This window comes from Cyanistes caeruleus, chromosome 14, assembly GCF_971803275.1.
Source record: "Cyanistes caeruleus chromosome 14, bCyaCae1.hap1.1, whole genome shotgun sequence".
Taxonomy (NCBI): Eukaryota; Metazoa; Chordata; class Aves; order Passeriformes; family Paridae; genus Cyanistes; species Cyanistes caeruleus.
The window spans coordinates 19,834,003-19,860,279 of record NC_141714.1 but is presented as its reverse complement, the minus strand read 5'-3'; the positions used below and the strand labels follow the sequence as shown (position 1 = coordinate 19,860,279).

At 52.3% G+C, this 26,277-nt stretch overlaps 2 protein-coding genes across 8 annotated transcripts in view; both read right to left on the bottom strand.

Annotated features, from left to right (window-relative positions):
- Positions 1 to 17,028, bottom strand: part of MCF2 (MCF.2 cell line derived transforming sequence) — a 56,924-nt gene extending 39,896 nt beyond the window's left edge. For 2 of the 3 annotated variants that reach the window (XM_086850928.1, XM_086850930.1), the window contains exons 1-3: positions 16,875 to 16,958; positions 6,767 to 6,835; positions 6,110 to 6,224 (exon numbers count right to left, since the gene is read on the bottom strand). In XM_086850928.1, the coding sequence (XP_086707054.1) occupies positions 6,110 to 6,224; positions 6,767 to 6,835; positions 16,875 to 16,929 (239 nt within the window). In that variant the 5' untranslated portion in view covers positions 16,930 to 16,958. Of the gene's footprint in view, positions 1 to 6,109; positions 6,225 to 6,766; positions 6,836 to 16,874 lie in introns of all 3 variants that reach the window. The other variant, XM_086850929.1, reaches the window with a different exon arrangement.
- Positions 17,029 to 20,592: 3,564 nt separating this feature from the next.
- ATP11C (ATPase phospholipid transporting 11C (ATP11C blood group)) overlaps positions 20,593 to 26,277 on the bottom strand; it is a 53,067-nt gene continuing 47,382 nt past the window's right edge. For 2 of the 5 annotated variants that reach the window (XM_086850021.1, XM_086850023.1), the window contains 2 exons: positions 25,732 to 25,822; positions 20,593 to 23,688 (listed from right to left, as the gene is read on the bottom strand). In XM_086850021.1, coding sequence (XP_086706147.1) covers positions 25,737 to 25,822 — 86 coding nt within the window. In that variant the 3' untranslated portion in view covers positions 20,593 to 23,688; positions 25,732 to 25,736. Of the gene's footprint in view, positions 23,689 to 24,799; positions 24,896 to 25,731; positions 25,823 to 26,277 lie in introns of all 5 variants that reach the window. The other 3 variants (XR_015276101.1, XM_086850022.1, XM_086850020.1) reach the window with 3 other exon arrangements.

The following is a 26,277-nucleotide window of genomic DNA, read 5'->3' as shown; positions in this document are numbered from 1 at the left end:
ACACGCAAACTCCTTCCAGTGGTGCTTAGCAACAGGACAAGGGGCAGCAGGCACAAACTGAAACACAGGGAATTCCATCTGAATCTGAGGAAAAATGTCTTTCACCTGAGGGTGGCAGCGCCCTGGAACAGGCTGTGAAGAGAGATTGTGAACTCTCCTTCTCTGGGTATTTCAAAAAGCCCCTGGGGCTGTTAACACCTGCAGATATTCCAGCACAGCGCGCTCCAGGTGAAGCTGCTGTGGCTGGGGGGTTGGACAGGTGAGCTTTAGGATCCCTTCTGACCCAGGCCATCCTCTGATCTCCACAGCTCCCTTCCCAGCCAATCTTTCTGTGATTCCGTGGCTGTGGAGCCCAGGGTTGAGCATCACCTGGGAACTGTGTGAGGTGGGGACTGCGGGCTGCTGGAGCCCAGACTGCTCCTGAGCCCCGAGCTGCTCCTGAGCAGGAGCCTGCAGGGGCTGGAGGAGCCATGTCCCTGCCCAGCAGCCTCCCCCAGCCGGAGCCCTGAGCCCCCCGCTCCCCCCTGGGCTGATCCCACAGCAGGGGTGGCAGCAGGCAGTGCCAGCCTGGCCCAGGACAGCTCTGCTGCTCCAGCAGGCTGTGGTGGCTGTCCCAGCCCGTCCTGCTGGGGACACAGCCATTGCTGCGAGGCGTTTTCCAGCACACTAGCACAGCCTCCTGCCATCCCTTTTAACACCCAAATCCTTGGAGCAATTTGAAATGCCCGGTCTGAGCAAGGCAGCCAGCTGCACACTGCAGTATGGAATGGTGTGTAATTGAAATATTGCTCCCCAGATGAGCTGGGGCAGCAGAGTTACAAACTGCACTGCAGCGTGCACAGCGCTGCTGACTCCAGACTGCTCACAGGACACCTGCCTGCTGTGTGTCATATTGACTTTGTGGCTGCTGAAACAGGACAGCCACATCCCACACCGTGTCACACACCTGTCCTATGCCATGTCCCACACCACGTCCCACATGTCACACACATCTCCCACACCATGTCCCACATGTGTCACACACATCTCCCACACCATGTCCCACACATGTCCCACACCATGTCCCACACCATGTCCCACATGTGTCACACACATCTCCCACACCATGTCCCACATGTGTCACACACATCTCCCACACCATGTCCCACATGTGTCAAACACATCTCCCACACCATGTCCCACATGTGTCACACACATCTCCCACACCATGTCCTACACCACGTCCTACACCACGTCCTACACCGTGTCCCACACATCTCCTACACCAGATCCCACACCATGTCCTACACCAGATCCCACACCATGTCCCACACCATGTCCCACACCAGATCCCACACATGTCCCACACCATGTCCCACACCAGGTCCCACACCATGTCCCACACCAGGTCCCACACCATGTCCCACACCATGTCCTACACCAGGTCCCACACCAGGTCCCACACAGTGTCCTACACCAGATCCCACACCAGGTCCCACACCAGGTCCCACACCAGGTCCCACACCATGTCCTACACCAGGTCCCACACCAGGTCCCACACAGTGTCCCACACCATGTCCCACACCATGTCCCACACCAGGTCCCACACCAGGTCCCACACCAGGTCCCACACGTGTCCAGGCACCCCAGTGCTGGGCTCCCAGGCCACGTGCTGGCTCCCAGAGGGGTCAGGTGTCTGCTCTGGGCACACCCTGTGCAAGCAGCCTCCTGCCAGCATCATCTGCACTGCCTGCTGTGCCTGGGAGGAAACACGTGCTGGGTTAGCCAGCAGTGTCACACAATGCTTGGCACCTCCACTACAGAAAAGAGAAAAAGACACTTGAAGCCAGTGCAGCTTTCATTCAGTGCACATCCTGCTGCTGGGTCTGTGGCAGCCACAACTGTGACAAATATATTTAAGAGGAATTAACAGTTGTGCTTGCAGATAAAAAATAAAATTCCCTTGGATCCATAAGAAGAACTGACTGAAGATATGTAGAGGCACCCAGCTCCCAAGCTATCCTGTGACAGATCTTACGGATCTGTCACGTCACACCCAAAGTGCAAAGGTTTCATTTGAATTTGTTCAGTGGCTTTGAAGCGCAGAAGAAAAGAGCAGAGAAAATTAATATCAGATTTTACATATTGGTCATACACAGAACGTGTACATGTAATGAAGCCTGAAGCTGTGAGCATGGTGAGCTCAGCCAAAACCTTTGTTTGCTCAGAATAGTTTAGACAACGTGAAATAATTCTGCAGGTTTCTGTTCACCCCCACCAGGAGCTAAGTGACCCAGGTGGGTGGGAGCCAAAGGATCCTTTGGTTTGAGGCAAAAATAAAACCCTTTGGTTTTCCAGCACACTCTAAAATTTCAAAGGTATGTCTCTGAGCTATAAGAAACAATTCCCAAACTCCCCATGGTGTTTGCCAAGAGTCTGCAATTGAAAAACATAAATTGTGTGTACACAGAACTGCTGTAATCATAACAGAACCTGAAGGGAACCCCCAGAACCCAAGGAATTGAGAAAAGTAGTGCAGGGCCAGTTAAGAAAAGCTGAAGTCAGGCAGGACAGGGTTATGCTCTGAGAGCAGCCTCTGAGCATGCTAATTTGTTTTTATCAGTTCCCTTACAGAAACAAAGAGGAAAGTTCCCAGCAGTCTGACAGCCTTGACACCTGCTGTTGGAAATTTGTCATTTATTCTGGGGCCAGTGGAGAAAGTCTGTGACTATTTGCAAGCCAGGCCTCGCAGGTTTATCAGATTTCCAGGCCATGATGTACCTCTTAGACTGACAATGAAAATAAATCAATGCTCTCCACCAAGGCTCTGAGCACTGCTTGTCTGCATCCAGCAGCAGAACGATGGAGACAGATAACCAGGGAAGGATTACTTCTCTCTGAGTGTCTCTTGTCGCTTTTTCCCCCTCATCCCTAACTTTGCATGCGTTGCAGGATGCACCAGACTAAAAATAAAGACCTGGGATGTTTTGCAGGAGGTGAAATTGGACCCTGGAGTCTGCAGCTGTGAGGTTTAGCACAGGACTGAGACTCCCTGGCCATCCTGGCTGCTGGGATCAGAGCACGCTGTCACAACCTGCCCAATATTGCAATTCAGAGGTATTTTTAGCCACCATCACCCTCCACTGTGCCACCACTCTGTGTTAGCAGCCACAGCTCCAAACCACTCTGCACCTCACCTCCCAGCCCAAATGAAACAGGCAAAGCTTGTCTAAATACCAAAGGGCTGGAGAGTCAAAGAACAGAACAGAATAGGATCTGTCAGTAGGAAGGGACCCACAGTGATAACCTGTCCAAATTTCTGACTATTTCAGGCTGACCAAAAGTGAGAAGATGCTGTTGAGGGCATTGTCCAGATGCCCCCTAAGCACTGGCAGCTTGGAGAATCAATGACATCCCTAGGGAAACTGTTCCAGTGTTTGACACCCCTCAGCAAATAAACCCTCCCTAATGTCTGTCCTAAACCTGCCTGGCTTAGGCCATGCTGAGCCACACATCCCATCCCTGGATCCCAAGGAGAAGAGCTCAGCAGCTTCCTCTGCACTTGCCATCCTCAGGAAGCTGCAGGGAGCGATGGGATCCCCCCTCAGCCTCCTTCTCTCCACACCAGACAAGCCCAGAGGCCTCAGCTGCTCCTCACAGCACATTCCTTCAAGCCCTTGCTCCCTCTGGACACATTCAAGGGCCCTCACATCCTTTCTAAATGTGGCACCCAGAACTGCACACAGCACTGAAGGTAACACCACACCACTGCTGCACACTGAGGCATCTTTTTAGTTTTCAAATATTACTTTAATAGTAATTAAGACAGTTTTTTGTAGTAACAATATTACAGATATCATAACTGACTTCAACTGATTCTTATTTTTTTTCTTTAAGCTTCTACTGGAATTCTGGCTTAATTTGTAAGAGATAAATTCCTTCAGGCTAGAGAAAAGATTTGTATTTGCTGTAAAGACCACACTATCACAGCCCTCAGTCCAAGCCTGGATAAAGTGCTGCTTTATCACTCACTTTCTGCAAATACCAGGATCTGTCACACTTCCCTGTGCCTCAAGCACTGCAGGTGCTGCTCAGCACAGCCAGCCTGGAGGCAGCCAGGGCAGCATTTTCAGCTGGATGTGCATGGAATAGAAAGTGGGCACCTACTTATTTTCCCTTACAGCTCATCCACACAAGCACTTTCTGCAGCTGCCTGCAGCACAGATCCCAGGAATACTAAAAATGAACTTGCCTCCAGGACTCACCTTCCTCCTGGCTCTGCTGTTAATGCACTCGCCTTGAGCAATCAAATAATCTCCTTTATCTAGCAATGATTTCCAGGAGAAATATGCCTCATGAAATTCAGCTCTCCAAAAAGAACAAACCTGACAGCCATGGGGTTTTCTCAACTGGCACAGGTGGGACACAATGCACAGGAAAGGCACGGGGTGTGTGGTTTCCATCTGCCCCTGCACATCCACAGGGAAGGAGCTGTTGGTGCACCCACACCTAACCCTGACATCTGAGGAAATAAAATCCCTCTGGCAGGTAAGTATTTCCCTCTTTTAGGGACTTTCTGGGCCAAAGTCTGAGCTCTGACCCCACAATGTGATGCTGCTGAGGGATGTGTACACTGGGGCACCAGGGCTGACACCCTGCCCCCCTCACCTGGGTGATGCTTTGCCTGCTCACCTGAGCCTTTCAGCTCCAAAGTGGTAGGGAGAACACGCTTTTAAGGTGATCAGACATTGGGGCAGGCTGTTATGGTGGTAGGAGAAGCAGAGCAAGATGATTAAAGTGGTTTTACTAAAAACATGCCAAACATGTTTGAATCACCAGCAAGCTCGCAGCTCTCATTAGTTTCTTGATTGAGTTTGACCTATTACAGGGACAGCAAGACTGCTCATCATGCTAATGCCAGGGTGTTCACAGTCAGAGGGAGTAAGAAGCCTTGGAGCAAGCAGACAGAGCTGGCAAGTGCAGATGCACAGAGCAGGGCTGCCTGCACAGGAGGAAGGAGAAACCCCTCTGGCCAACACTTGGCAGGGTCCTGTTCCTGCTGGGCCAGGAGCCCTTGAAACCTCAGAGTCCATCAACACAGAGGAGCCAGAGGCTCGTTGTGTTTTTTGAACAGAGGTGCCTAAACACTCCACACTTCTCCCAAAGCAGCTGCTACAGGAAAGCTCCCATCCAGCCACGTCAGCCTGCTCTCCCTGCAGGAAGAAATTTGCCAGAACAGGCATTATTCAAGAAAATGAAGCATTCCAGGTAACTGAGTCACCAGGCTCAGCAGCAAGAAATAGGAGGGTCATTAATCTAAGTATACAGCCCTGTGTGAGGCACAGACAGGCTGTCAGCAGCTCAGCCCTGACACACAGGCAGGCAATGCGAGCTGCTGCTCTCTGCTGAGCCATCACCTGTCACGGGCACCCCAAACGCTTTGTTCCTGTAATTAGCCTCTTCCTCGGGTTTCATTTCTCTTTTTCCACAGTAATGACTCTCTGTTTGTACGTGTCAAAACATTATTTTGCAGTGGCATGGCATATTTAAGCGGTGACACATGCCAAAGCTTGAGGAAAGCTTGTTGTTAATTAGAAACTTAATCAACGAAATGTGTGACACATTCCAGCTGACAGGTCACAGGGATGATGTCCACTCCTTACTCTGCAGCTCCTGGCACATAAAATACCTCCCCTGGACCCTGGGAGGGCTGGCACCCCTCTGTCATGTCTGAGAGCTGAAGAAGCCACTCACCCCAATGGGCTGCACCCTGCAGACCCTGCAGGATCTCCCCTGTGCCCTGCAGACCCTGCAGGACCTCCCCTGTGCTCTGCAGACCCTGCAGGACCTCCCCTGTGCCCTGCAGACCCTGCAGGACCTCCCCTGTGCCCTGCAGACCCTGCAGGACCTCCCCTGTGCCCTGCAGACCCTGCAGGACCTCCCCTGTGCCCTGCAGACCCTGCAGGACCTCCCCTGTGCCCTGCAGACCCTGCAGGACCTCCCCTGTGCCCTGCAGACCCTGCAGACCCTGCAGGACCTCCCCTGTGCCCTGCAGGACCTCCCCTGTGCCCTGCAGACCCTGCAGGACCTCCCCTGTGCCCAGCCCAGGGGGCCAGCAGGGAGCTCACACCTGGGCACTGAGGTCAGGTACGTCAAGACTCTGGCCACGTTCTCCTCGGGCACCTCGTTGAAGCGAGCGTTGTCGGGGAGGGTGATGATCCAAGCCTTGTCCTTCCCTCTTCCACCTGCAGGAAAGACAAGGATGCTGTCCTGGGCACGCTGCTGAGGAGGGCCAGCAGCAGAGCCCAGGGCACAGCCAGCTCACAGCAAGAACAGGAGCTTCTCCCATCACCACAACAGCAAAACCGAGCCGAGGCTGCCCCAGAGTCCAAGCACAACACACAAGTGCTAGAAACAAATGCATCGAGTACAGGTATTTCCTTCATTTACTGGGTGTGCTTTACACAGGACAGTAAAAGAAATCAGAAGGGAAAGGGGAAATAAACACACTGGGCTGGAACCTACAGAGACACCTTGCACAGCAGAGCACCTGTGAATGCACTGAGTGCTGGGGGTGAGAACATTGCACAGTGTGGCACGAGACAGAAACCCAATCTGCTCTCTCCAACTGCCTCCATCTTTTATTAACAACATTTCTGTGGCACTGGACACCACCTGATGGGCAATAGCCCGTGTGGAGTATCACTCTGACAAACAGCAAAGCTTGTCTGGAGTATTTCATTACCACAGGGAGAGAGAGAGACCCTGAGGATGTTCTCGTACTCACCAGACAGAAAAGCAAACTCTTTCATCAGATCATCACTGATGTCCTTTGCACAGATGGGTATTGCAGTTTCTGGAGAAAGGGAAAAGCAGCAATCAAAATAAAGCATAAAGGCAAAGCAAACAGATTTATCAATGTGTTAATCCAAAGGTGGGGCTTGAACCAAGTGCAGCTTCCCTAAACAACACATGAAATTATGAATAATGAAATTATGTAATAAAGGATATATGGGTCTCAGGGATGTTAATGCTAATGTTTCTAATGACTCTAACAGGGTGAAAGCCACAAGTCAGCAACAAATGTATTCCACTCAGTGTCCCAAGGGAGCACTGGCCCTTAGCTTGAGTGCCCTCCCCTCAATGGGCCATATCCAATGTAAATTTTTATATTTTGGAGTTAGTAATTCTACTGCTTGTTTTACAAAGTCTCCCAGCCTTGGCAGCACAATGGGCTGAGGTTTCTGCTGGGAGCTGCAGCATCCAAGGCTGCTGCACTGGGAACAAGGCTGGGCTTTCAGACTGTTACAGTCTTTAATTTTGAACAAATAAGCTTCTGAAATCGTGTTTTCACCTGGCATGGGGCCACAGACATTGGAGAGGCTGTTGTTCTTATGTTCAGTTATTAGATTTCTTCCTAATTAAATAATGGGAGCGGCTGTTTCAATACCAAATTTAGCACCACCATCATTTCAGTGGCAATGAAGCGCATCAGAACAACACACACAACTTCACCTTTCCCCAGGAGAAGGAAACAAAGACCAGACTGACTAAACACAAGAGGAGCTTAAAGCTGATAGACATTTTTCTGGATTATCTATAAATGGAATGACAGCTAAAAATTAAACATCCTTGTTCCTGCAAATAAATGTTTTGAAGCACATCCATACAGATTAAAGCCCTTGGGCTTTCTGATAATCAAATTTTAAACACTGATTATCTCACAGAGCTGGTCCTAGGGAATAATCTTCTGGCTGTTTTAAATCAGACAGGCTGCATACTTCAGCACACTCCAGCACAATCAATATTTATTCTATTTCCCTTTTTTCTGGTCACTTCCACTTTATCCAAAGGTTTTTCAGGCCTGTACTGGCTGCAGGGTGCTGCAGCCCAGATGTGGGGGGCACGCTGCCTCCCCCAGCCCCAGCAGCCAGGGCTGCTCCCTGCCCTTCTCTGCACACACTGCTGCATTTCCCTCTCATAGATAAAAATGGCATTTTTCTTTGTTGATGATTGAGCCTCAGTCCCATTTATCCACGGAAACATTCTTGATTTTAACCGGCCCTAGAATTGGTCTTGGTGGGAAAGAAGTTTGTGTTGCAAGGATATTTCAAATATTTGCCTCTCATTCAGCTCCTTCCCCCAACTTGAGGACAAGCAGCAGCAAAAGATTTCTTCTCTACTTGTTGATTTTTTTTTACCAGGTCAACTGATAAAACTGACATTTAACAACGTAATGAGCTCCAGCACATGAACTGGATGATATCAAACGTGTGCCACTGAAAATGCGAGACAAAAGCCCAATCTGTGCCCAGGTATCTGTGACAAACCAGTGTGGGGATCTGTGTGCACAGGAGGGTGAAGGCTCAGAGCCCAGCCTGCCCAGCCCTGGCGCTCCCCAAAACGCAGAGCAGCCAAGGCAGGCACGGCCCCAGCTCGTGCTGTGTCCCCAGTGCTCAACAGCAGCAGCAAACACAGCTCCAGGCTGACAGAAAATGAGCTTTTTGGTTGGGTTCTGCACTGGTAGGAGAGGGATGTGCTGGTTAACTGAGGCTGATCAGGAAATGGGCTGAGAAAGGAGCTTAACCCTTCCATGCTCAGGGAAAATCACTTCATTTAAAAGTTTCACATGACATTTCTCACTGAGAGCCACCTAAGCAGGGAGGTAGGGGGAGTTTGCACCCATCCCCTGGGGAGCAGGATAGAGGAGCAGGATCCATTCCCACAGGAGCAGGAACTGCCCTTTGGCAAGGTCAGGGCACAACTGCAGCCTGCCTGTGGTGTGCTCAGAGCTGCTCTGGGCCAGCTCACCCTGGCACCCACCCTGTGCTGGCCCCTGAGCTCTCCCTGGCACCCACCCTGTGCTGGCCTCTGAACTCACCCTGGCACCCACCCTGTGCTGGCCTCTGAACTCACCCTGGCACCCACCCTGTGCTGGCCCCTGAGCTCACCCTGGCACCCACCCTGTGCTGGCCCCTGAGCTCTCCCTGGCACCCACCCTGTGCTGGCCTCTGAACTCACCCTGGCACCCACCCTGTGCTGGCCTCTGAGCTCACCCTGGCACCCACCCTGTGCTGGCCTCTGAACTCACCCTGGCACCCACCCTGTGCTGGCCTCTGAACTCACCCTGGCACCCACCCTGTGCTGGCCCCTGAGCTCTCCCTGGCACCCACCCTGTGCTGGCCTCTGAACTCACCCTGGCACCCACCCTGTGCTGGCCTCTGAGCTCACCCTCCTGGGCAAATGTTAGGGAAGATCAAGGCTGGCACCAAATCCACGGGCGTGTTGCTGTGCCTGAGGCACATCAGCTGGATGCTGCAATAAATCCTCAACAGAAGCATGACCTTTGTCCTCAAATATTAATCTCTGCAGAAAGAGCAGTGAAAGGCACCAAAGACATCAGCTCTCAAACAAGGCTTCAGCTGATGCTCTGCAGCAAACTGGGGGTTTTTTGTTTAAAGGACACTCTTGGGACAGTACAGAAGAGACCCCAGGGTGCTGGCCATGAGCAGCACAGCCAGCCTGCATCGCTCTCGGCACAGGGGACAGGAAATGAAGGTTCCAGGAAAGTCCACTCCTTTCTTTCAAAGCCAAGAAGAGGCTTTGTGACCATCACCTGTTACAAAACCCAGCCTGAACTCCCCATGCTGCAGCATCTCACAGCACTTTACAAACTGCTGTCCCCACACAGCTGGCATGACCTCAAGCTTTAGGGTCTTACTAAAAACCAGCAGCATCTGGATGGTAAATTGTCACAAGAGTGTAATTTTTATGGAGGTTTTAAAATGGGCATTCATGAAATGTTGCTGCAGTTTTTCATTCAGAGACTCCTCTGCAGGGGGAAGATTGCTGCCATGATACAGAGCTTTGGAGGCTGCCTGAGGCCAAGCAGGGAAAAGACAAAGGGGGAATTGAGAGCTCCCTACCCCACTGAGGACAGGCAGTGTGGCTCAGCAAGGAGCCCTGCTGAAGCTGTCCTGTCCCCATCTCCTGGTCCCACAGCCCAGGACACCTCAGGGTCCCTGTCCTGTCCCCATCTCCTGGTCCCACAGCCCAGGACACCTCAGGGTCCCTGTCCTGTCCCCATCTCCTGGTCCCACAGCCCAGGACACCTCAGGGTCCCTGCAGAGGGATGCACTGGAGAGCACTGCCCAGACGAGGCTGAGAACGATGCTCACTGTCAGAGATCTCCCCTTTGCAGGAGATCCAGGCACCCAGGGACTTCCCTGCAGTGACACCCAGGGAGGGGACAGCTCCTGGCCCAGTCCAAATCCCTCTGGTGACACTCAATTAAACTCTGAAGTGCTTTGCTCTTAGCAACTCTTGTTTTCCTTCCTTTCCCAAACCTCACAGGCCCGCAGCACGAGCGGGCAGCAGCTGTGTAACACATCTGCCAAGCTCTCCACACTGACCAAACACTGTCTGCTGCTATGGAACCCACCTGGAGACAGCTCTGTGAATGAAGAATAGCAGCTTCTCCTGTGGGGGCTGCTGCTGTAGTCTAGGAAAAAAAACTGAAGTGAATCAAATGAAAAGTGTACAGGATCACACTGAGCTTTGTCTCCATGATCTGCCCGTTCCTCTGGACACCCAGCAAAGCAGCATTGATTTGGTTCTGAGGGAAATCCAAATCAGCACATTTGTAACCTCTTTCCATGTCTCCTGGTGGCTTCCTGGGCTAGCTGGGGCAGCCAGCCAGTGCCTGCCTTGGGCTGTGCCACCACAGGAAGGCTCACCTGCCCCAGAAAGTCCTCAGACACCACCTTAACTCAGCCCTAGACACAGCAGCAGGGTTTGCAGAAAGCTCTGGGGACCTTCAATGAGCTGTTCTTCTCCAGCTGCCACAGGCACCTGGGGCCAGTGTCTGTGCAAGCCTCCCCAGACAGCCCATGGAGCACACACACACTGGGTGTGCAAGGGTTAAGTCATTCCCATCTTGGCTTTGTGCAGGAATGGGAACTGAACTGAACTGAACTCCCCTGGAGCAGAGCACCCCAACCATGAACCCAGCACGGTGGGGACAGTGGCCTGCCCAGCCACTCCACTCTCCAAACTGGATATTCCTTGGGGCAAAGAACAGAAATGCAGCCCCGTGTCTGAGGAGAAATCCCTGCAGCAGCTGCAGTCCATGCCCAGCCCTGCCTGCACTGCCATACCCCCTCCACACACCCCAAAGGGTGACCCTGCAGCCCAGCACTCCCTCCCCACACACCACAGCCACAAAGAAGGACAGAGGGATTTAACAGGGGAGAAAAAAATACTGCTTTGCACTGCCTGCAAGCTGCCCTGCTGTGAACAGCACAGCCAGCATCGACACAGAGCTGTGCCAGGTGCCAGGTGCTGGCTGAGAGAGCAGGGCAGGAGGATGGAGGCTGTGGGGACCTGCCCCAGCTGCTGCTTCCCCAGCTGCCTGCACCTGCAGCAGGATCCTGCTTCCACGTGAGCAGAGGCACCTGCGGTGTGTGTCCTGCCCAGGAACAGGACACACTGCTGGCCACAGGCAGGGCAGATGTTTGCACAGCATTTGTGGGAGCCAGGAGGGGCTGGGCAGGTGGCAGAGGCTGATGGAGACAGCCCGTGGCACTGCAGGACGTGTGGCACCCTGTGCTGCTCTGTCCACCAAAGGCAGGAGCTGCTCTGAGCAGGGAACAGCCAGCCAAGGTCCCGAGGCTGCCTCTGGATGTGAGAGCAAACTCCGGCAGCCAAGAGCAAATCGTGTCTCCTGTGGCTTCAGGTCCTGATCTGGAGCAGAACAGGCAGCAGATTCGGTGGCAGCAGAGGGCCATGGGCACGTCTGAAGAGCAGGGCAGACCCTGCAGCCCCAGGCTGATGCAGCTGTCCGTGTGTGCAGGCTGGGTGAGAGCTGGCACCCAAGGGCAGCAGGGGGTTCCTGCAGCCATTCCCCAGCCAAGTGACTGACACAAAAGAAGGTATCTTTTACATCAAAATAAAAAAGTGAAAAGCTTCAAAACCTGGGACTGCTGCAGGTCCCTTTGTCCCCCAGGCACAGGGACAGCTCTCTGTGGCCAGGGGCTCAGGGCAGCACCCCCAGCCCTGGCTCAGCCTGCAGGCACCTGCTGCCTGTCCACAGCCTGTCCAATCCAGGCCTTCACCTGGAGGCAAAGGGCAGGTTTACAAATGCCTGTTTTCCTGGAAGATATGATGTGTTGATCCTGAGGAAGACGGCCCCTGCATGAAAGTCCCACCAGGGTGAGTCCATCCCTAGGAATGATGGCTTGGTCACCTCACCAGCTTCAAGGACTCCTTAAATTATCTTTTCTCAGATTGGGGAAGACTTTTAAGGAAAGGCTCACTCTATTTTCACGCTCCTTCTTTTATCTCTCCCCAGGCAGCTGCTCTGGCACAGCGTGGGAAGCAGCAGCAGATGGTTCTCTCTTCTGACCCAGGGCTGTGCTGCTCCTCCGAGGCCTCCCAGGGCTTCTGTGAGTCAGGGCAGACACACATCCCCATGGCCCAGACCTGCCCAGCTAACACACCACACAGCAAAAATGGAAAACTGCTGGAAAACTAGAGTGACCTTTTCCAAAGGCTTAGATATAGACACACTGAGGATAAGAGGAAAAAGGTGTGGGGGGAAAAAGGTGCTGTGAAAGGAAAAGAAGAGAAGAAATGGGAAATGTTAAGTGGGTGCAATTGAGGTTTGAGGACTGGCATGCAGGCAGCATGAGTGAGCCATGGAGGGATGAACTCAGGGACAATCCCCAGTGCCAGCAGGAGCTGACCCTGCTCACCAGGGTGGGACCAACACATCCACAGAGCCACCTGGGCCTGGCTGCAGAGCCAAGCTGCAGCCCAGGGCAGGAGCATCCCTCTGCCAGGCATCCCTGCAGCTGCAAACAGCGGCTGTGACACAGCAGGAGCAGCCAGGGCACCGCTGAGGCACAGCACAGCCTCACCCCTGCTGACCACTGCTGCCAGCAGCACCAGATAAAGATCCCACAGCCATGGGAATGCCATCCTTCCTCACCCTCCTGGCAGCTGGAGCGAGCAGGAGGACGTTCAGGGGAGGTTAACAGACCCTGTGTGCTGGAGACCGTGGAGTTTTGGGGCTGGGGGCGGAAATCTCTTCCAATTTATATTTAGCAGCTGAGAAACTGTGGAAGCTTTGCTAAGAAAAGGTGAAGAAAAGTAAATTAAGCAGCAATGAGGCTTAGCTGTTACCTCCTGTTATGCTGTTTCCATGTCCAATCAGAAAAACTCTATTCTCATATCACACCAAACTAAGCAAAAATTGGGGAAGATAAAAGCCAGCTCCACCATACATGAATGCACGTCTATTGCAAGAAATGTAATAAAAGATTTTCAACACCCACTCTTTTGGATTCAAGCACAATGTGGGAGTGGAGAAAATCTAGTTTCCTGCATCTCTAACATACAGGAGCTTCAATGTACTTTTAGTTTTCTCCTTTTTCCAGTTCCAGCCACTCTTCCCTTACCAAAGAGAGCAGGACAGCTGTTTGCACATCAGCACTGCGAGCAGGAGAAGGCACATTTAGCATCTGCCACTAGCAAACATCTCCCCAGCCCAAACCACCAGCCCCTAAACCAGAGCCCTTTCAGCACAAAAGACTTCTAAAACCCTATAAAAATATACAGATATCAGTAACTTTCCCATCTTCATTCAGAACCATGCAAACACTGATTTTTCAAAGAGAAATTCCAGCACAGAGCAACTCTTGGGAGATATTTCAGCAGTAAATCCTGGGGCCCCACCACCTGCCTGGGGAGCTTGGAATGAAGTTCTCTGAGGACACTGGAACAATTTCTCTCATAGCTGATACAGCCAGGAAATGAAATTCTGCAGCCAGGTTCCCCCAGCAGCATCACCTGGAAACTCAACTGTGAAACAGGGGAAAATAAGCAGAATTTTTCCCAAACTGAAAGTGGAAATGCCCGATTCTGGCATTCCCCACTGAGCTAAATGACATTTCCAAATGCAGCTAAGGGTGTTCCTGCAGCAGGAGCAGGTCTGTGCCATGGGAAGAGGGATGGGGAGGATGCTGCTGGTGCTGTCTGTCTCAGCAGCAGCCCCTGGACACAGCCCCGGAGCAGCAGGATAACTGTGCTGTGTGCTGGCTCCCAGGGAACAGCTCTGTCCCAGGACATCCTGACTCATCTCTGCTCCCAGACCAAGTCCAGCATCGCCTGGGAGGAAAAGGGATTTGGAAAACAAGGCAGCCCCACCCAGTCTCTTCCACCAGCGCTCCTCACACTGCAGCTCCTCTGCCCACCCATTTTCCAGTGCCTGACGTTTCCCTGTGCTGGGGAAGCTGGAAGATGAGCTGGGTGAGGCTGTGGCAGCAGAGCAGGCTGAGGAGGGACCTGCCCTGCGCTCAGCTCCTGTCCACAGCCACCACTGGTGCAGGATGTGGGGCTGCCCAGAGCCGCTGGCTGTGGCTCCAGGATGTCCCTGCCAGTCCTACTGCCAAAACCAGCACCAACAAAAGGCTCCCACGGCAGCACAACCACGGGCAATGTCCCAGCTCTAAAACCCCTGTGCACACGGGGGAAGCTCTGTGTCCCCAAGCATCCTCTAGCTCAGTGGCCAGGAGAGCGCTTTGGAAAACTCTTGCTTTCCCTCCCCATGTTTTACACTTCAGTTGTTCCCTCCCACACAGCCCTGCTGTCACTTCACTTTTGTCCTGGTACGTGAGTGCTAAGCCATTAAAGTGGTTGTAGCAAATGTGATGTAGGGAGAGGAAGCACATCCCACGTACTACTGACTGCTCCCAGACTACTACTGCTCGGGGGCAGCCAGAGCCCCGGGCTGAGGAGAGCACGGAGCTCTTGGAGGCTGCTGTGCTTCTGCCACGCTCTGAGGGAGCCCAAGCCACTCTAGAGAAGAGAATGGCCATAAAAGGCTTGGGATTTTTACAGGCTTTTATCTCAGTCTAAGGCAGATCACCTTCTACTAACAACCAACAAGTTTCCAGTACTGCTACATGTAGGGAAATGGTTAAAACATGGTCCCAGATCAGGCTGGATGCTCAGAAATCAGCAATAAGGGAAAAAACCTTCTGACTTATTTTTAATCTCATGATTTGGAGAACCTTACTCAACTTTGTCTTTTTCTCAATATTTTATTTTAAGAACCTGTGTAGATGCCAAATCGTGGGTCCGGATCCTGCAGCTATAACCACACAAGCGTGTCTTTGTGGGGATATTTTGGCTCTGGATGATTACACAAAGGTCATCTGCCAGGAGCTGGTTAGGACAGAGGGCTCGTGCTCAGAGGAGACCCACTGCCTGCTTTCACCTGGTTCCCTACACGGCAAACGTGCCCCATCTGTGTCCCCCTGCCCGTGTCACCAGCTCCTGCTCCTGCAGCGCGGGTGTTCCATGCTGACAGCAGCACAAGGAGCAATCACACCACTCGAGCAGCATCCTTTGCTAACTGACCATGAGCACCCCTGCCTACATCTATTACCCCATTTTGGGGTGCAGGGAAACGACCAGGGCCAGGAGGGCAGCAGAGCCGAGCAGAGGGTGCTGCTGGCACCTCTCAGAAGGGACACAAGCTGCTCCTGGGGAGCAGCTGACACGCTGGTGGACCCCTCACCTGTGCCCTACCCCTGACAAATTCCTCCTGCACCCCCAGTTGTGCCTTTCAAAGATGCCAAGGAAGCTGGCATCAGACAGGGAGCTTTTTTGGGTCAGTGTGTCTGTTGTGTGCCTGGCACAGCTCCAAGCACTCTGCAGCTGCAAACAGATGAGAAGTGATGCCTTTGCCTGCTTCCCGCTCCTGTCGAGGTGGGCACCCTCTGCTGAGGCTGGGGTCAGCCAAGGGCCGCTCCCCTTCCTGCTTTAGGGAGGATTCCACTGCAAAAATACCTGGGACTCCCCACAGGGAAATAATGCAAACGCGAGGGCTCCACACAGCTTCTGAGCAGATCACTGTCCATCGAGGGAACATCGCTGGGGCAGCCACGGCCTGGGGTGAGGGATCAGACTGCATCTGCTCCTCACATTCGGGCTGTGCGGGCACAGCCTGGCGTGCAGAGTGTTTGGGGACAGGGGGACACGGGAGGGATGAGGAGCTGCACTCCTTACACACATCTCCTGCTCCCGCTGCCGAGCCTGGCCCTTCAGCTGGCCAGGGATGAGCTCCCCGGCTGCGGCCACGGCAATGCGCGCACGGCTCGGCAGGCCAGGAGCAGCGCTGTCCCCCGGAGCATCCCGGTGACACGTCGGGGACTGCCAGCATCCCGAGAGCCGCGGCTGTCCCGTGCGTAAATAACAGCGAACAGCAGCTGCAATCCTCGGGCACCCGCGAGAGACGAGCGAGGAGCGAGGAGCGAGGAGCGATTCCCGATTCCCAATTCCCGATTCCCAATTCCCGATTCCCAATTCCCGATTCCCGATTCCCAATTCCCGATTCCCAATTCCCGATTCCCAATTCCCAATTCCCAATTCCCAATTCCCGATTCCCAATTCCCGATTCCCCCTTGTGCGGGCAGCGGGACCCGAGCGCGCACAACGCGCCCGCCGCGCTCCGCACCGGCACCGGCACCGGCAGCGGCACCGGCCGGGGATGCTGCGGGGATGTGGGCACTGTGGGGACACCTAGGGCACTGTGGGGACACCTGGGGCACTGTGGGGACACCTGGGGCACCTGTGGGGACACCTGGGGCACTGTGGGGACACCTGGGGGTGCAGCTATGGGGGCACCTGTGAGCACACCTGTGGTAGCACCTATGAGTACCTGTGAGCACACCTGTGGGCACACCTGTGGGTACCTGTGGGTACCTGTGGGTACCTGTGGGCAGCCCTGCGGGGCCGGGAGCGGTGCCGCTGGCCCCGCGGGTGCCCGGGGAAAGCCGCTGTCCCCCCGCCCGGACACGAGCGAGCCCCGCGGGCCCGCGGCCCGCACTCACCGGCGGCGGCCTCCAGCAGCGCGGCGCTGCGGAGCAGGCGGTAGTAGCGCTCCATGTCCCCCGCCGAGGTGCCGCCCGCCGGGGGCCCGGCCGCCACCGGCACCGCCACCGGCACCGCCACCGGCACCGGGGCCAGCGCCATGGCCGGGCAGCGCTCCCCGCCCGCAGCGCCCGCTCCGCGCCCCGGGCCCGCCGGGCGGGACCGCCGCTTCTGCCCGCCCCCGGCACCGCCCCGGCACCGCCCCGGTACCGCCCGGCACCGGCAAAGGAACCGCCCCGGTACCGCCCCGGTACCGGCAAAGGCACCGCCCCGGCACCGCCCGGCACCGGCAAAGGAACCGCCCGGCACCGGCAAAGGAACCGCCCGGCACCGCCCCGGTACCACCCGGCACCGGCAAAGGCACCGGCAAAGGCACCGGCACCGCCCCGGTACCCACCCAGTACCCACCCGGTACCGGCAAAGGCACCGCCCGGTACCGCCCCGGTACCGCCCCTGGTTGAAATGATGCCGGCTCATTCCCGAGAGGAGCAGGAGCTGCCCAGGAAGGCAGCATGGAGAAGCAGATGTTCCTGTTTTTCCAAAACAACCTTTCAATTATTGTCTTTACAATAATAGCAGCCTTTTCCCAACACTTCAGCAGTCAGTACTGCTAATTAAAGAGCCATGGTAATATAAACCCCAGCATCTCTGGGTAGGCCCTTCTTACACTGATACAGAATTTTTCAAGGAAAACCAACCCATTCAGTCAGTGCTTCTTGCTCGTGACACAGCAGGCTCTCCCTACCAAACAGTTTGGATAGATGATTTTCTGTCTGGTCATAGAGCACTTCTTGTGTGACAGGGAGAGTTCAGGTGCTCATGAAAAAACCAGTCTGATAGGCAAGGCTCCAAGTCAAGACACACATTCCTGCTGTGTCCTTAGCGCAGGAATGCTGTTTGTCCTAAACTGCCACAGCTCACGGAGAAATGGGACCCATCCAAGTGCCCAAAGTCTCAGTTCTGCTCTACCACCGTGCAGGGGATGCTCTGCTGTAACTGGGACTGATCCCCACGGAGTGGCACACACCCACTTCTGACACAGGATTTGGGGAAAATGAAGCTGCCCAGCAGAAGAGGCAGCTGCCACCCCCAAGGTTCTGCAATCAGTGCGTTTCTTGCTCTCTGAACAGAAGGCAGAGTCATTAAGGCAGGGTCTGGATCAGGTCTCTGCAGCCCAGGTGGGCTGAGCCCCGGCCCTGGGTGCTGGCAGGAATCCTGCACATCCCAAAGCTGCAGCTCCTCCAGACAGCTCAGCTCACCCGGGGCAGCCCCGGCAGCTCACAGCGTGGGAAAGCTGTGTTCCCTCAGCCTGGAGGGCAATCACTCACGGCTTTTCCTTGTGGCCACTAAGATTCGTGGTTTGGAACCCTGGCTTTGGGACAGTTCACCAGGAATGCCCAGCAACCCCAGCAAGGCATTCTGCAGCACCCAGCTTCCCACATTCCCCACTGCCAGGAGCTCCCTGGCACGTCCAGCCCCTCCAGAGCTGAGCCTCACCCTCTGCCTGCCCAGGAGATGATAAACTGAGAGAGCAGCAAGGACACGGATGAGGAAGGAAACACTGACAGACAGAACCACGGCTGTTTCTTTTTCAGGGATTTCTGTCCAGGCCCCAGAGCAATGTTCAGCACTCTGAGGGTGGTGAGTGCAAATTTGTGTGTAAGAGGCAAGAGCCCTTCAAAGCTGTGGGAAATCTTGAGAACACCTGCAGCACCTGTTTGCAGAGAATTATTTCATGTGGGTGCAATGCCTCATCCTTAAATCTAATCTTAGGGAGAAGGTGTAGGAAGAATTCTCATTAATTTCATTAATTCCAGATCAGAGGCTGAAAAAACCCACTCAAGCAAAATTCAAAATCTCTTGAATTTGAAAAAAACCCTGAACTTTTATTTTTTTATTTATTTATTTTATTATTAATTTTATTTATTTGCCCCTTTCCCAGATTAAGGCTAGAAGGTTGGGTTGAGACTGGAGCCATTAATTGGCTTTGAGAAATCACTCTTCAAAAATACCTGTTCAGTCAAGTACTGAGAACTGGAAAAGCAGAGCTGGCTAAACACAGGTTAGAGTCCAAGTGATGTCCAAGGGAATTGCTCACCTCTGGAGAAAGCACAGCAAAGCAAAGCACTCGTGCAGGGGAGTCGTTAACCTGGGCTGGCTGCCATGAACAGGGATTTTGGGAGGGTTTCTCGTGCAGACAGCAGCATCACCCTCCTTCCAGGGGCACTGCCCAGCACGGGCCTGGCAGAGCAGACCCTGCACTGAAACCCTGGCCCCACTCAAGCCAGCCACAGCTGCACAGGGTTAGTCAGGAGGAGGGTTTTATGTCTCCTGCTTGAATGTGGAGAGGAAAAAAAGGGCTCTGTTCTCCCCTTGTCAGTCAGAGCTGCCTGATCTGTTGTTCCAGCTCCTGGTTTTGGAAAGGAACGCTCACAGGTGCACACACATACCCTTTGTGCAGGTCACTGGGTATTTTCCAGCTCAGCAGGTTATCCCCAGACGTCAGCAAAGCCAATCCCAGCAGTGGATGTGGATGCATGTCCTGCAACAGCTGCAGGGGGACAGCGAGGGACAGGCACACCGTGACCCCTCCACGTGCCAAGAGCCCTCACATGCCAACAGCCTGGCCTGAAAAAATTGCTGTCCTTGTTGAAAATCACCTTCCATGGCTTTGCTTCTCCTTTCTAACAAGAAGGGCACCGTGGGCGTTTGAAATGTTAATTTTGGTGCTTGTGAAATGCTCGGTGACCTGCGGTCATCTCCCATCGCTGCATTTCAGCTCTGTCCTGTCAGCCTGGCGAGCCAGCTCACAGCAAAGCCCTCTCCAGCTCTTCAGACAATTTCCACTCTCCCTCAGTGGCGCTATGAAGATTCTCAATGCGTGTATCTGGTTTCCAATAGTACGAGCTGCTCCTCAAAGGTTAGAGTTTGTTTTAAATAGCTCAGCCATCTGTCCTGCGGTGCCTGACGGGAGCTGCAGGGATCCAAGCAGCCAAAACAGAATCTTTCAAACTGTCACTTTCTCATTACAAACATTTCAGTTGCAAACAGACCCGTGTCCTTAAAAAGAAAGTTAAGTCTATATATTTTTCTTGTGCATTATACAAACGTTGTGAGTCGTGCTTTAGCACTTCCCTTGTGTTGTTGGAATTTCATCAATGCAAATATTGGGCCTGAGCTTCACCAGCACCAGGCACTTTGCAAACCTCATCTGTGTTTCGAGGCTTTGAACTTATTTATTTACTTATTTATTTACTTATTTATTACAGGCAGCCACAGCACAGAACCAAGAACCAAAACAGAGCAGTAAGGAAAACACAAATGGAAATCAGGCACAGGGGACAGTTCCTAAACATCAGCTGAAGCCCTGCGTTCACCTATTCTAGAAAGTTAAAACAATTTGTTCACTTCATTGACAGGATTCACTTTCTTAATGAAACATTCATTTTGAGGGACATGAGAGCACACAGACCAGCTCTGTGCAGCAGCTGATCCCATTGCTAATACACTGCTGGAAAAACAAAAGGGGTGAGAAGCAAGCAGTATTTCCTTGAGCAAATGCTGCTCCACATCAGAAAACCAAGCATGGCCCCAGTGAAAATGCTGATTGTCCCTGCACAAACCCACACACTCAGCCACCCCCAGGAGTACCCGAGGAAATGAGACAGACAACAAATATATATTAATCAGAACAACATACCAAAGTTTATTGATTACTTCAAACAAAAGTTCCTGTAATGAAAAAAGAGCAAGTTGCATTCATAAAAGGTAACATTCACATTCAATTTCCTTGATATAAAGCAACATAAATGTATAAAATTGCATTTAAGTGAAAAAATGTAAGGTTGCAGTCCTTTTTCTTTGCAAGAAGCTGAAAATGTATCTGCTCGTTGCCTGTATATAATTTACATTTTCTATACACTACATGGTTTTTTAAAAAAATTCGTAGCTGGGAAACTGGATAAATGGTGCAGTATTAGGAAAGTTTCTCAACTGTGTGTATACAAATTCAATTTGAAGCTTTTATGCAATTCCAAGTCATTTATAATATTCTCATAACAATTAGGATTAGTTTTTGAGAAGTCGCTACGACTACACCGAGCTCCACTGTTATCACATGAGAGTTTTAGAGGGAATCTTAATTACTTTCCTTATCTTTCAGTGTCACTAGTCAGTGATAAAACTTCAACAAATTATTATGAGCAAACCCCAGCCTTTTTTCCTTCGAGTTTCTCCACCGAGAAGCCTTTGCTGACCTTTCACTGAGCACGGGGAGCGTTCAGGGAACACGAGCTCCTGTCCCACTCCTGCCTCTCCAACCCTGCTGCCTCACACCTTACAGCCCCTACCACCACTTCTGCTTCCCCTCTCTGACCTCAGAGGGCATCCCCTGATTCCACAAGTCACCCACAGCAATAGGAATTTTGTTTTTGCTGCTGATGTGACGAGGATCAGCTCCTCTGCAGGACAGCCGGGCTGGCCTGGCACCCAGCACTGCACCAGTGCACTGGCTGAAGATGCAAGCCCAAGGAAAACTGCATTTTCCCAAAATAAGCTGCTATTACAACGTGAATTCCACCCCACCTGTCAGCAAGCACACCTTGGGTTTGAACATGCAGCTACTGCAGTGGCTTCTTCCAGCTGGAGATGACACTTGGAAATGCCAAGAGAGAGATTTGGTTCTCAGCAGGCTCTGTCCTGGGACAGGCAGCAGAAATCATCCCGTTTATGTGACTATTTGGACAGTTCACACACACGCTGAGCTTCACTGCTCCCACAGTGGAATTGCAGAGGAACAGCCTTTGACCCTTGGAGTAGAGCATGACACAAAACAAACTGAGAAGCAAGGCATCAGGCTTGGGACCATTTGGGCTTGGAATGGTTCTGAATCACAGGAATTAGGCATTTTAGCGCCCATTTTTGAAAGGTTATGTAAACACAAGTCAGCAACTGTATATTTAAGGAGAATGGTTAGATTTGGCATATAGAGCATATCTTCATCGTATTCGTCGTATACTTGATCTGTAGGCACCACATTTCAGCAAGTTGAGAACAGGACAAGGTCTGCAATCGAATGCTAGGTCTGTGAAATGAGCCAGGAAAACAAAGAAAGGAAAGGAGGGAAGAAAGCTTTGCCCAGGGGACACATGCTGGCAGTGCAGCTCCCGAGCCGCATGCGGGGAGCGCAGACGCCACGTGTGGCCAGTGCAGAGTGCATGGTCCCGAGTCCTGTCCGTCTGTCCCCTCCCTGCTGGCACCGAGCGCTCCCCTCTGCTCTCAGCACCGCAGGGACAGCAGCCAGAGAGCAGGACTGGATTCTTACAAACATTAACAACCTGCAGCTCGACAAAACTGGCTGGGGGAACGTTCAGCCCAGTCCCAAACCGTTCTGCTGTACGTGTGTGACAAGGCCCGAGCGAGTGTGAGCCACAGAGCTCCTGGAATGAGGCTGGGAGCTTCTCTCAGAGCTGCTCCGGGGGACAGCAGCACGAGGGAGGGGCTGTCACACCAACCTGCGGCACACAGGCTGCTCTGTCGCTGCTCATGACTTCACACAACAGAAAAAGCTGCTCTTTCCACGTACGAAGTATCAGAGAAAATAAAAATATCGAGAGCCAGGCATCTCACCTTTGCTGTGCAGAACCTAAAGAGGAAAGTTCCTACAACCATGGTACAGGTAGATTTAAAAAGAACATGCCAATTTAAAAAACAAATAAAATGTAAAATGAAATCAGGTTCATGTATTCAATTTTAAACTGTCTTCTTTTTTTTCTTAGTGCAAATAATTCAAGATGCAGTTTTGTACACCTGCAGGTTCACAGGCACAGCCCCTGTCCCTGGGATCAGCAAGGGCTACGCTGTCCCTCAGGCCTTCCAAGTGTTGGAGCAACTGCACAGTGCAGTAATGTAAGCACAGCCACGGGAGCTCAGAGCCTGCCACAGCCCAACCTGTGGGCTTCCTTCTCCCCCAGGAAAGCTCCCTTCCATCACAGACAGCCACAAAACCTCTTCTTCACCCTCCAGCAGGATTCACCCAGCAGCAAAGCGGCTGTGGGAGGATGCTCTGGCACTTCCCAGCACCGCAGGTCTTCACACGGACAGCTGCTGTGGACACACAGATGGTTTCCAGCTCCACCTGGAGGAGGGAACAGCGAGGATTTCTCCTGAATTTTCGGCTGATCCTGCCGTGTGCACCTGGGAAGCACGGCTGGGAGGGGCTGCAGGGCTGCATCACCTTCTGTGTGAGGGGAGCAGCCTCCTGCCACTGCCTTCAGGGGCTGGAGGGGAATGTTTCTGGGTTGAAGTCTGTGCTACTTCTTTGGTCAGGCAGAGCAAGAGCTTTGAGCAGCTCTCAGACAGATCTGCAGCGGGCAGAGGAAGCCCCCGTGTGAAATGGGGCTGGCACTGCACTCCTGCACTTCAGTCCATGCTGCTTGGGGTGAATGCCTAAAGATGCTTTCTCAGCCTCCAGCGATGCAGGATTTGGCAGAACTGGTTTTTCTGGGAGGGCAGGGAAGCCACGAGACCAAAGACTAACGGGTACCGTGGGGCCAGTGCCCCGGCTGCTCACGGGTCTTGGTGCATCAAAGGTCACTGCCAGGGTAAAACCACGGCTTTCCTACAGCATGACCATCTGCAGTGTTGGGGTGGAGCACTTTAAGGGATCCTGAGAGGATATCTTTCTGCCAAATTAGTGACAGCATCTTCAGCCTTCACATAACCATTCTCTATACGTTTGTATGACACTAACACGGGCAGATCAAAGGGGCCAGCCTGCAAAAATCAGAAGGAACACAGACATGTATTGCAACTGTTACATTCCCAAACTCAAACCTTTTCCTGGGTTATTCAAAAAAATTATATAGGAGAAGAAGAATGATTAGCCCATAATAAAAGTGCCAAATATCATTCACAACCAGGTAATCAGATGATAAATGAATTTTCAGCTTTCAAAATGCTGCATTGAGGTCTAACAGCAGCATCTGCCCTGCTGTCCCCTGCAGCTCTGTGCTGGTGCAGCCACCTCCCACAGCAGCTGCACCAGAATGTGGTGGTGGAGAGCACCACCTAATGTCAGTGGGGAAGGACTGGCTGCACAGGCTGGCTGCCAAGCCTCCTGCTGGCCCTGCCATGCCCAAAAACCTGATTGCCTTGGCAGCAGGGCTGGGCACAAAGGTGCCAGAGGCTCGTAGATAATCTGCAGGTTTCTGTTTGCAGCAGACACCACACGGAACGTCTCCCCTGAAACAGAATTGTGAATTCAATTAGGCACTTTTACCTCTTTTATTCTGCTATTGGCTATAAAGTTTAAAATCAAGTCAGCTCATAGGAGGATGCTCTGGGTGTGTGCACAGACACACAGACACTGAGACATGCCTCTGTCCCATGTGCTGACACACAGGTGAGTACATGTGTTTAGTTCCCATCTAGCAGATGAATTAAAACATACTTATTTCTATCTGACAGAACAGCATGCACCCTAGAGAAAGGGATTTTGGTACAAATCAGATGCAATACTGGAATCATTTTAACAGCTGAGATTTCCATCCTTCACCGTAAATGTATCAGCATTAGCTTTTACAGCCAGGGTTAGCACAATTCAGACTGCCCTCTCCAATTCTCTGCTAATAGATTGAAATATTTGTTTACATATTGCCAAATATGTGTAAGTATCTGTACAGATAAGGGTTTCTGGAGAAGTTGGATAGTACAACATCCCCAAATTAAAATGCATCCCAAGCATTGCATCTCTATTCCACAAGGACAGGTGCCCCACACCGATAGGCAAGAGGATTACAAGAACCACGGTTTAATTGATTTGGAGGGGGTTACATTTGGTTAATTGATGCCTTTAAAACCATCCCCACTCCTCCAGACAGGGTACCTGTTACAACACATTAGACTCATCTGAGAATGTTCTTAAAAGAAGTGGTCTGACAGAAGGTCTGGCCGACAGTGAATCAGGTGCCTTCCTGCTGCTCTGCAACAGCGAGGCAAAGACACTTAGAGCACACACCACCTCACCTCAGCCTGCCTCAGACACCACCAGACACAGCCCCTGCTACAGGTACAGCCTTCCACAAAGGATGGAGCAACACACGCTGAGCCCTCGCTAGGTTTGGTGATCCTAACGCTGCCTGGGCTTTGCAGAGCAAGAGCCACGGCAGGCACTCACAAACCAGCCCTGCTTCTCTAAATGTTTGGAGATTTATGGTGCTCTTGAGGGAGGAGGAGCACAGCCCTGATCCCCACACAACTGGCATCTTCAGAAGAGCAAGTGATGGTGGAGATCTGCAGTGAACCCCAACACCGGGGATGTGCTGTGGGTGACCCTGCCAGTCCCATGGCCAGCAATCCAACACCATCCCTTGATGAGAGGGTTCTGGGCTGTGGCTTTATCACTCACACAAGGAACAAGGGCAGCACTGACAGGTGGCCTGGGCTGGGCACTGGGGAAGCTCTTCCCAGGGCAGACGAGCCTGAGCCATTGGACAAATCAATTCCACCCTGTCCCACTCCCATCTGGTCACTGACACCGAACTCCAGCCAGGCAGGAGAGGGTAACCAGCTTTGTGTCCACCTCACCTGGACATCCTGAGCACCACCAGCTCGCCCACCTGAGCTGCAGCAAGAGACCCAAGGGCAGAGACAGACGAAACACTTGAGTGAAAGATTTAAATTAAGGCGAAAGGTAGGGGAAAGCAAGGTTCTGCTGTGTGAGCAAATCTAAACGTGGGCTTTCAGGAGTTAGGCATTAGAAGGAAGAAAAAAAAGTAGTTGAGCAAGCAACACATTGCGACTCAGAAAGGAAATCACCTTATTCACTCCAAGAAAAGCTGTGATTGCTGGAAGTTTGAGAAAGCATGAAGATAGTGGATGTTCCTGAGGAAGGAAGGCGCTTCGTTACCTAGTTCACAACAGCACAAAAGACAGAAAATTGCAGTACAAGAAAGAGAAAGGCAGAAACCAAGGAAAACACAAATGCGCCTTGCAGTTAAACAAACAGAACCAAAACAAAATGAAAGCAATCACCACATCCCACACAGAAAATTTAATAAAGGCTGAGCAGAGCTGATGTGCTGTGTTATAGGAAACTATATGGGGGTGAGAGCCTGTCCCACTGGGATCGAGGGCAAATGCCCAACAACCTGGCCTCAAATCCATCCTCCCCTTCCAGAAGGGAACCTCGGCCACCAGGCTGTGGTTCAGGCCTCTCTACAATGTCCCTAAGTTTGTTTTTCACTTAATGCTTCCCTTGGGCAGCTTTATTTTATTTCAATTTATTTATTTTTATTTCAATATTAAGGTCAGGATTCTCAATAAGGCTTTTGATTTGAAATCATTTACCTGGTCTTAGATGCC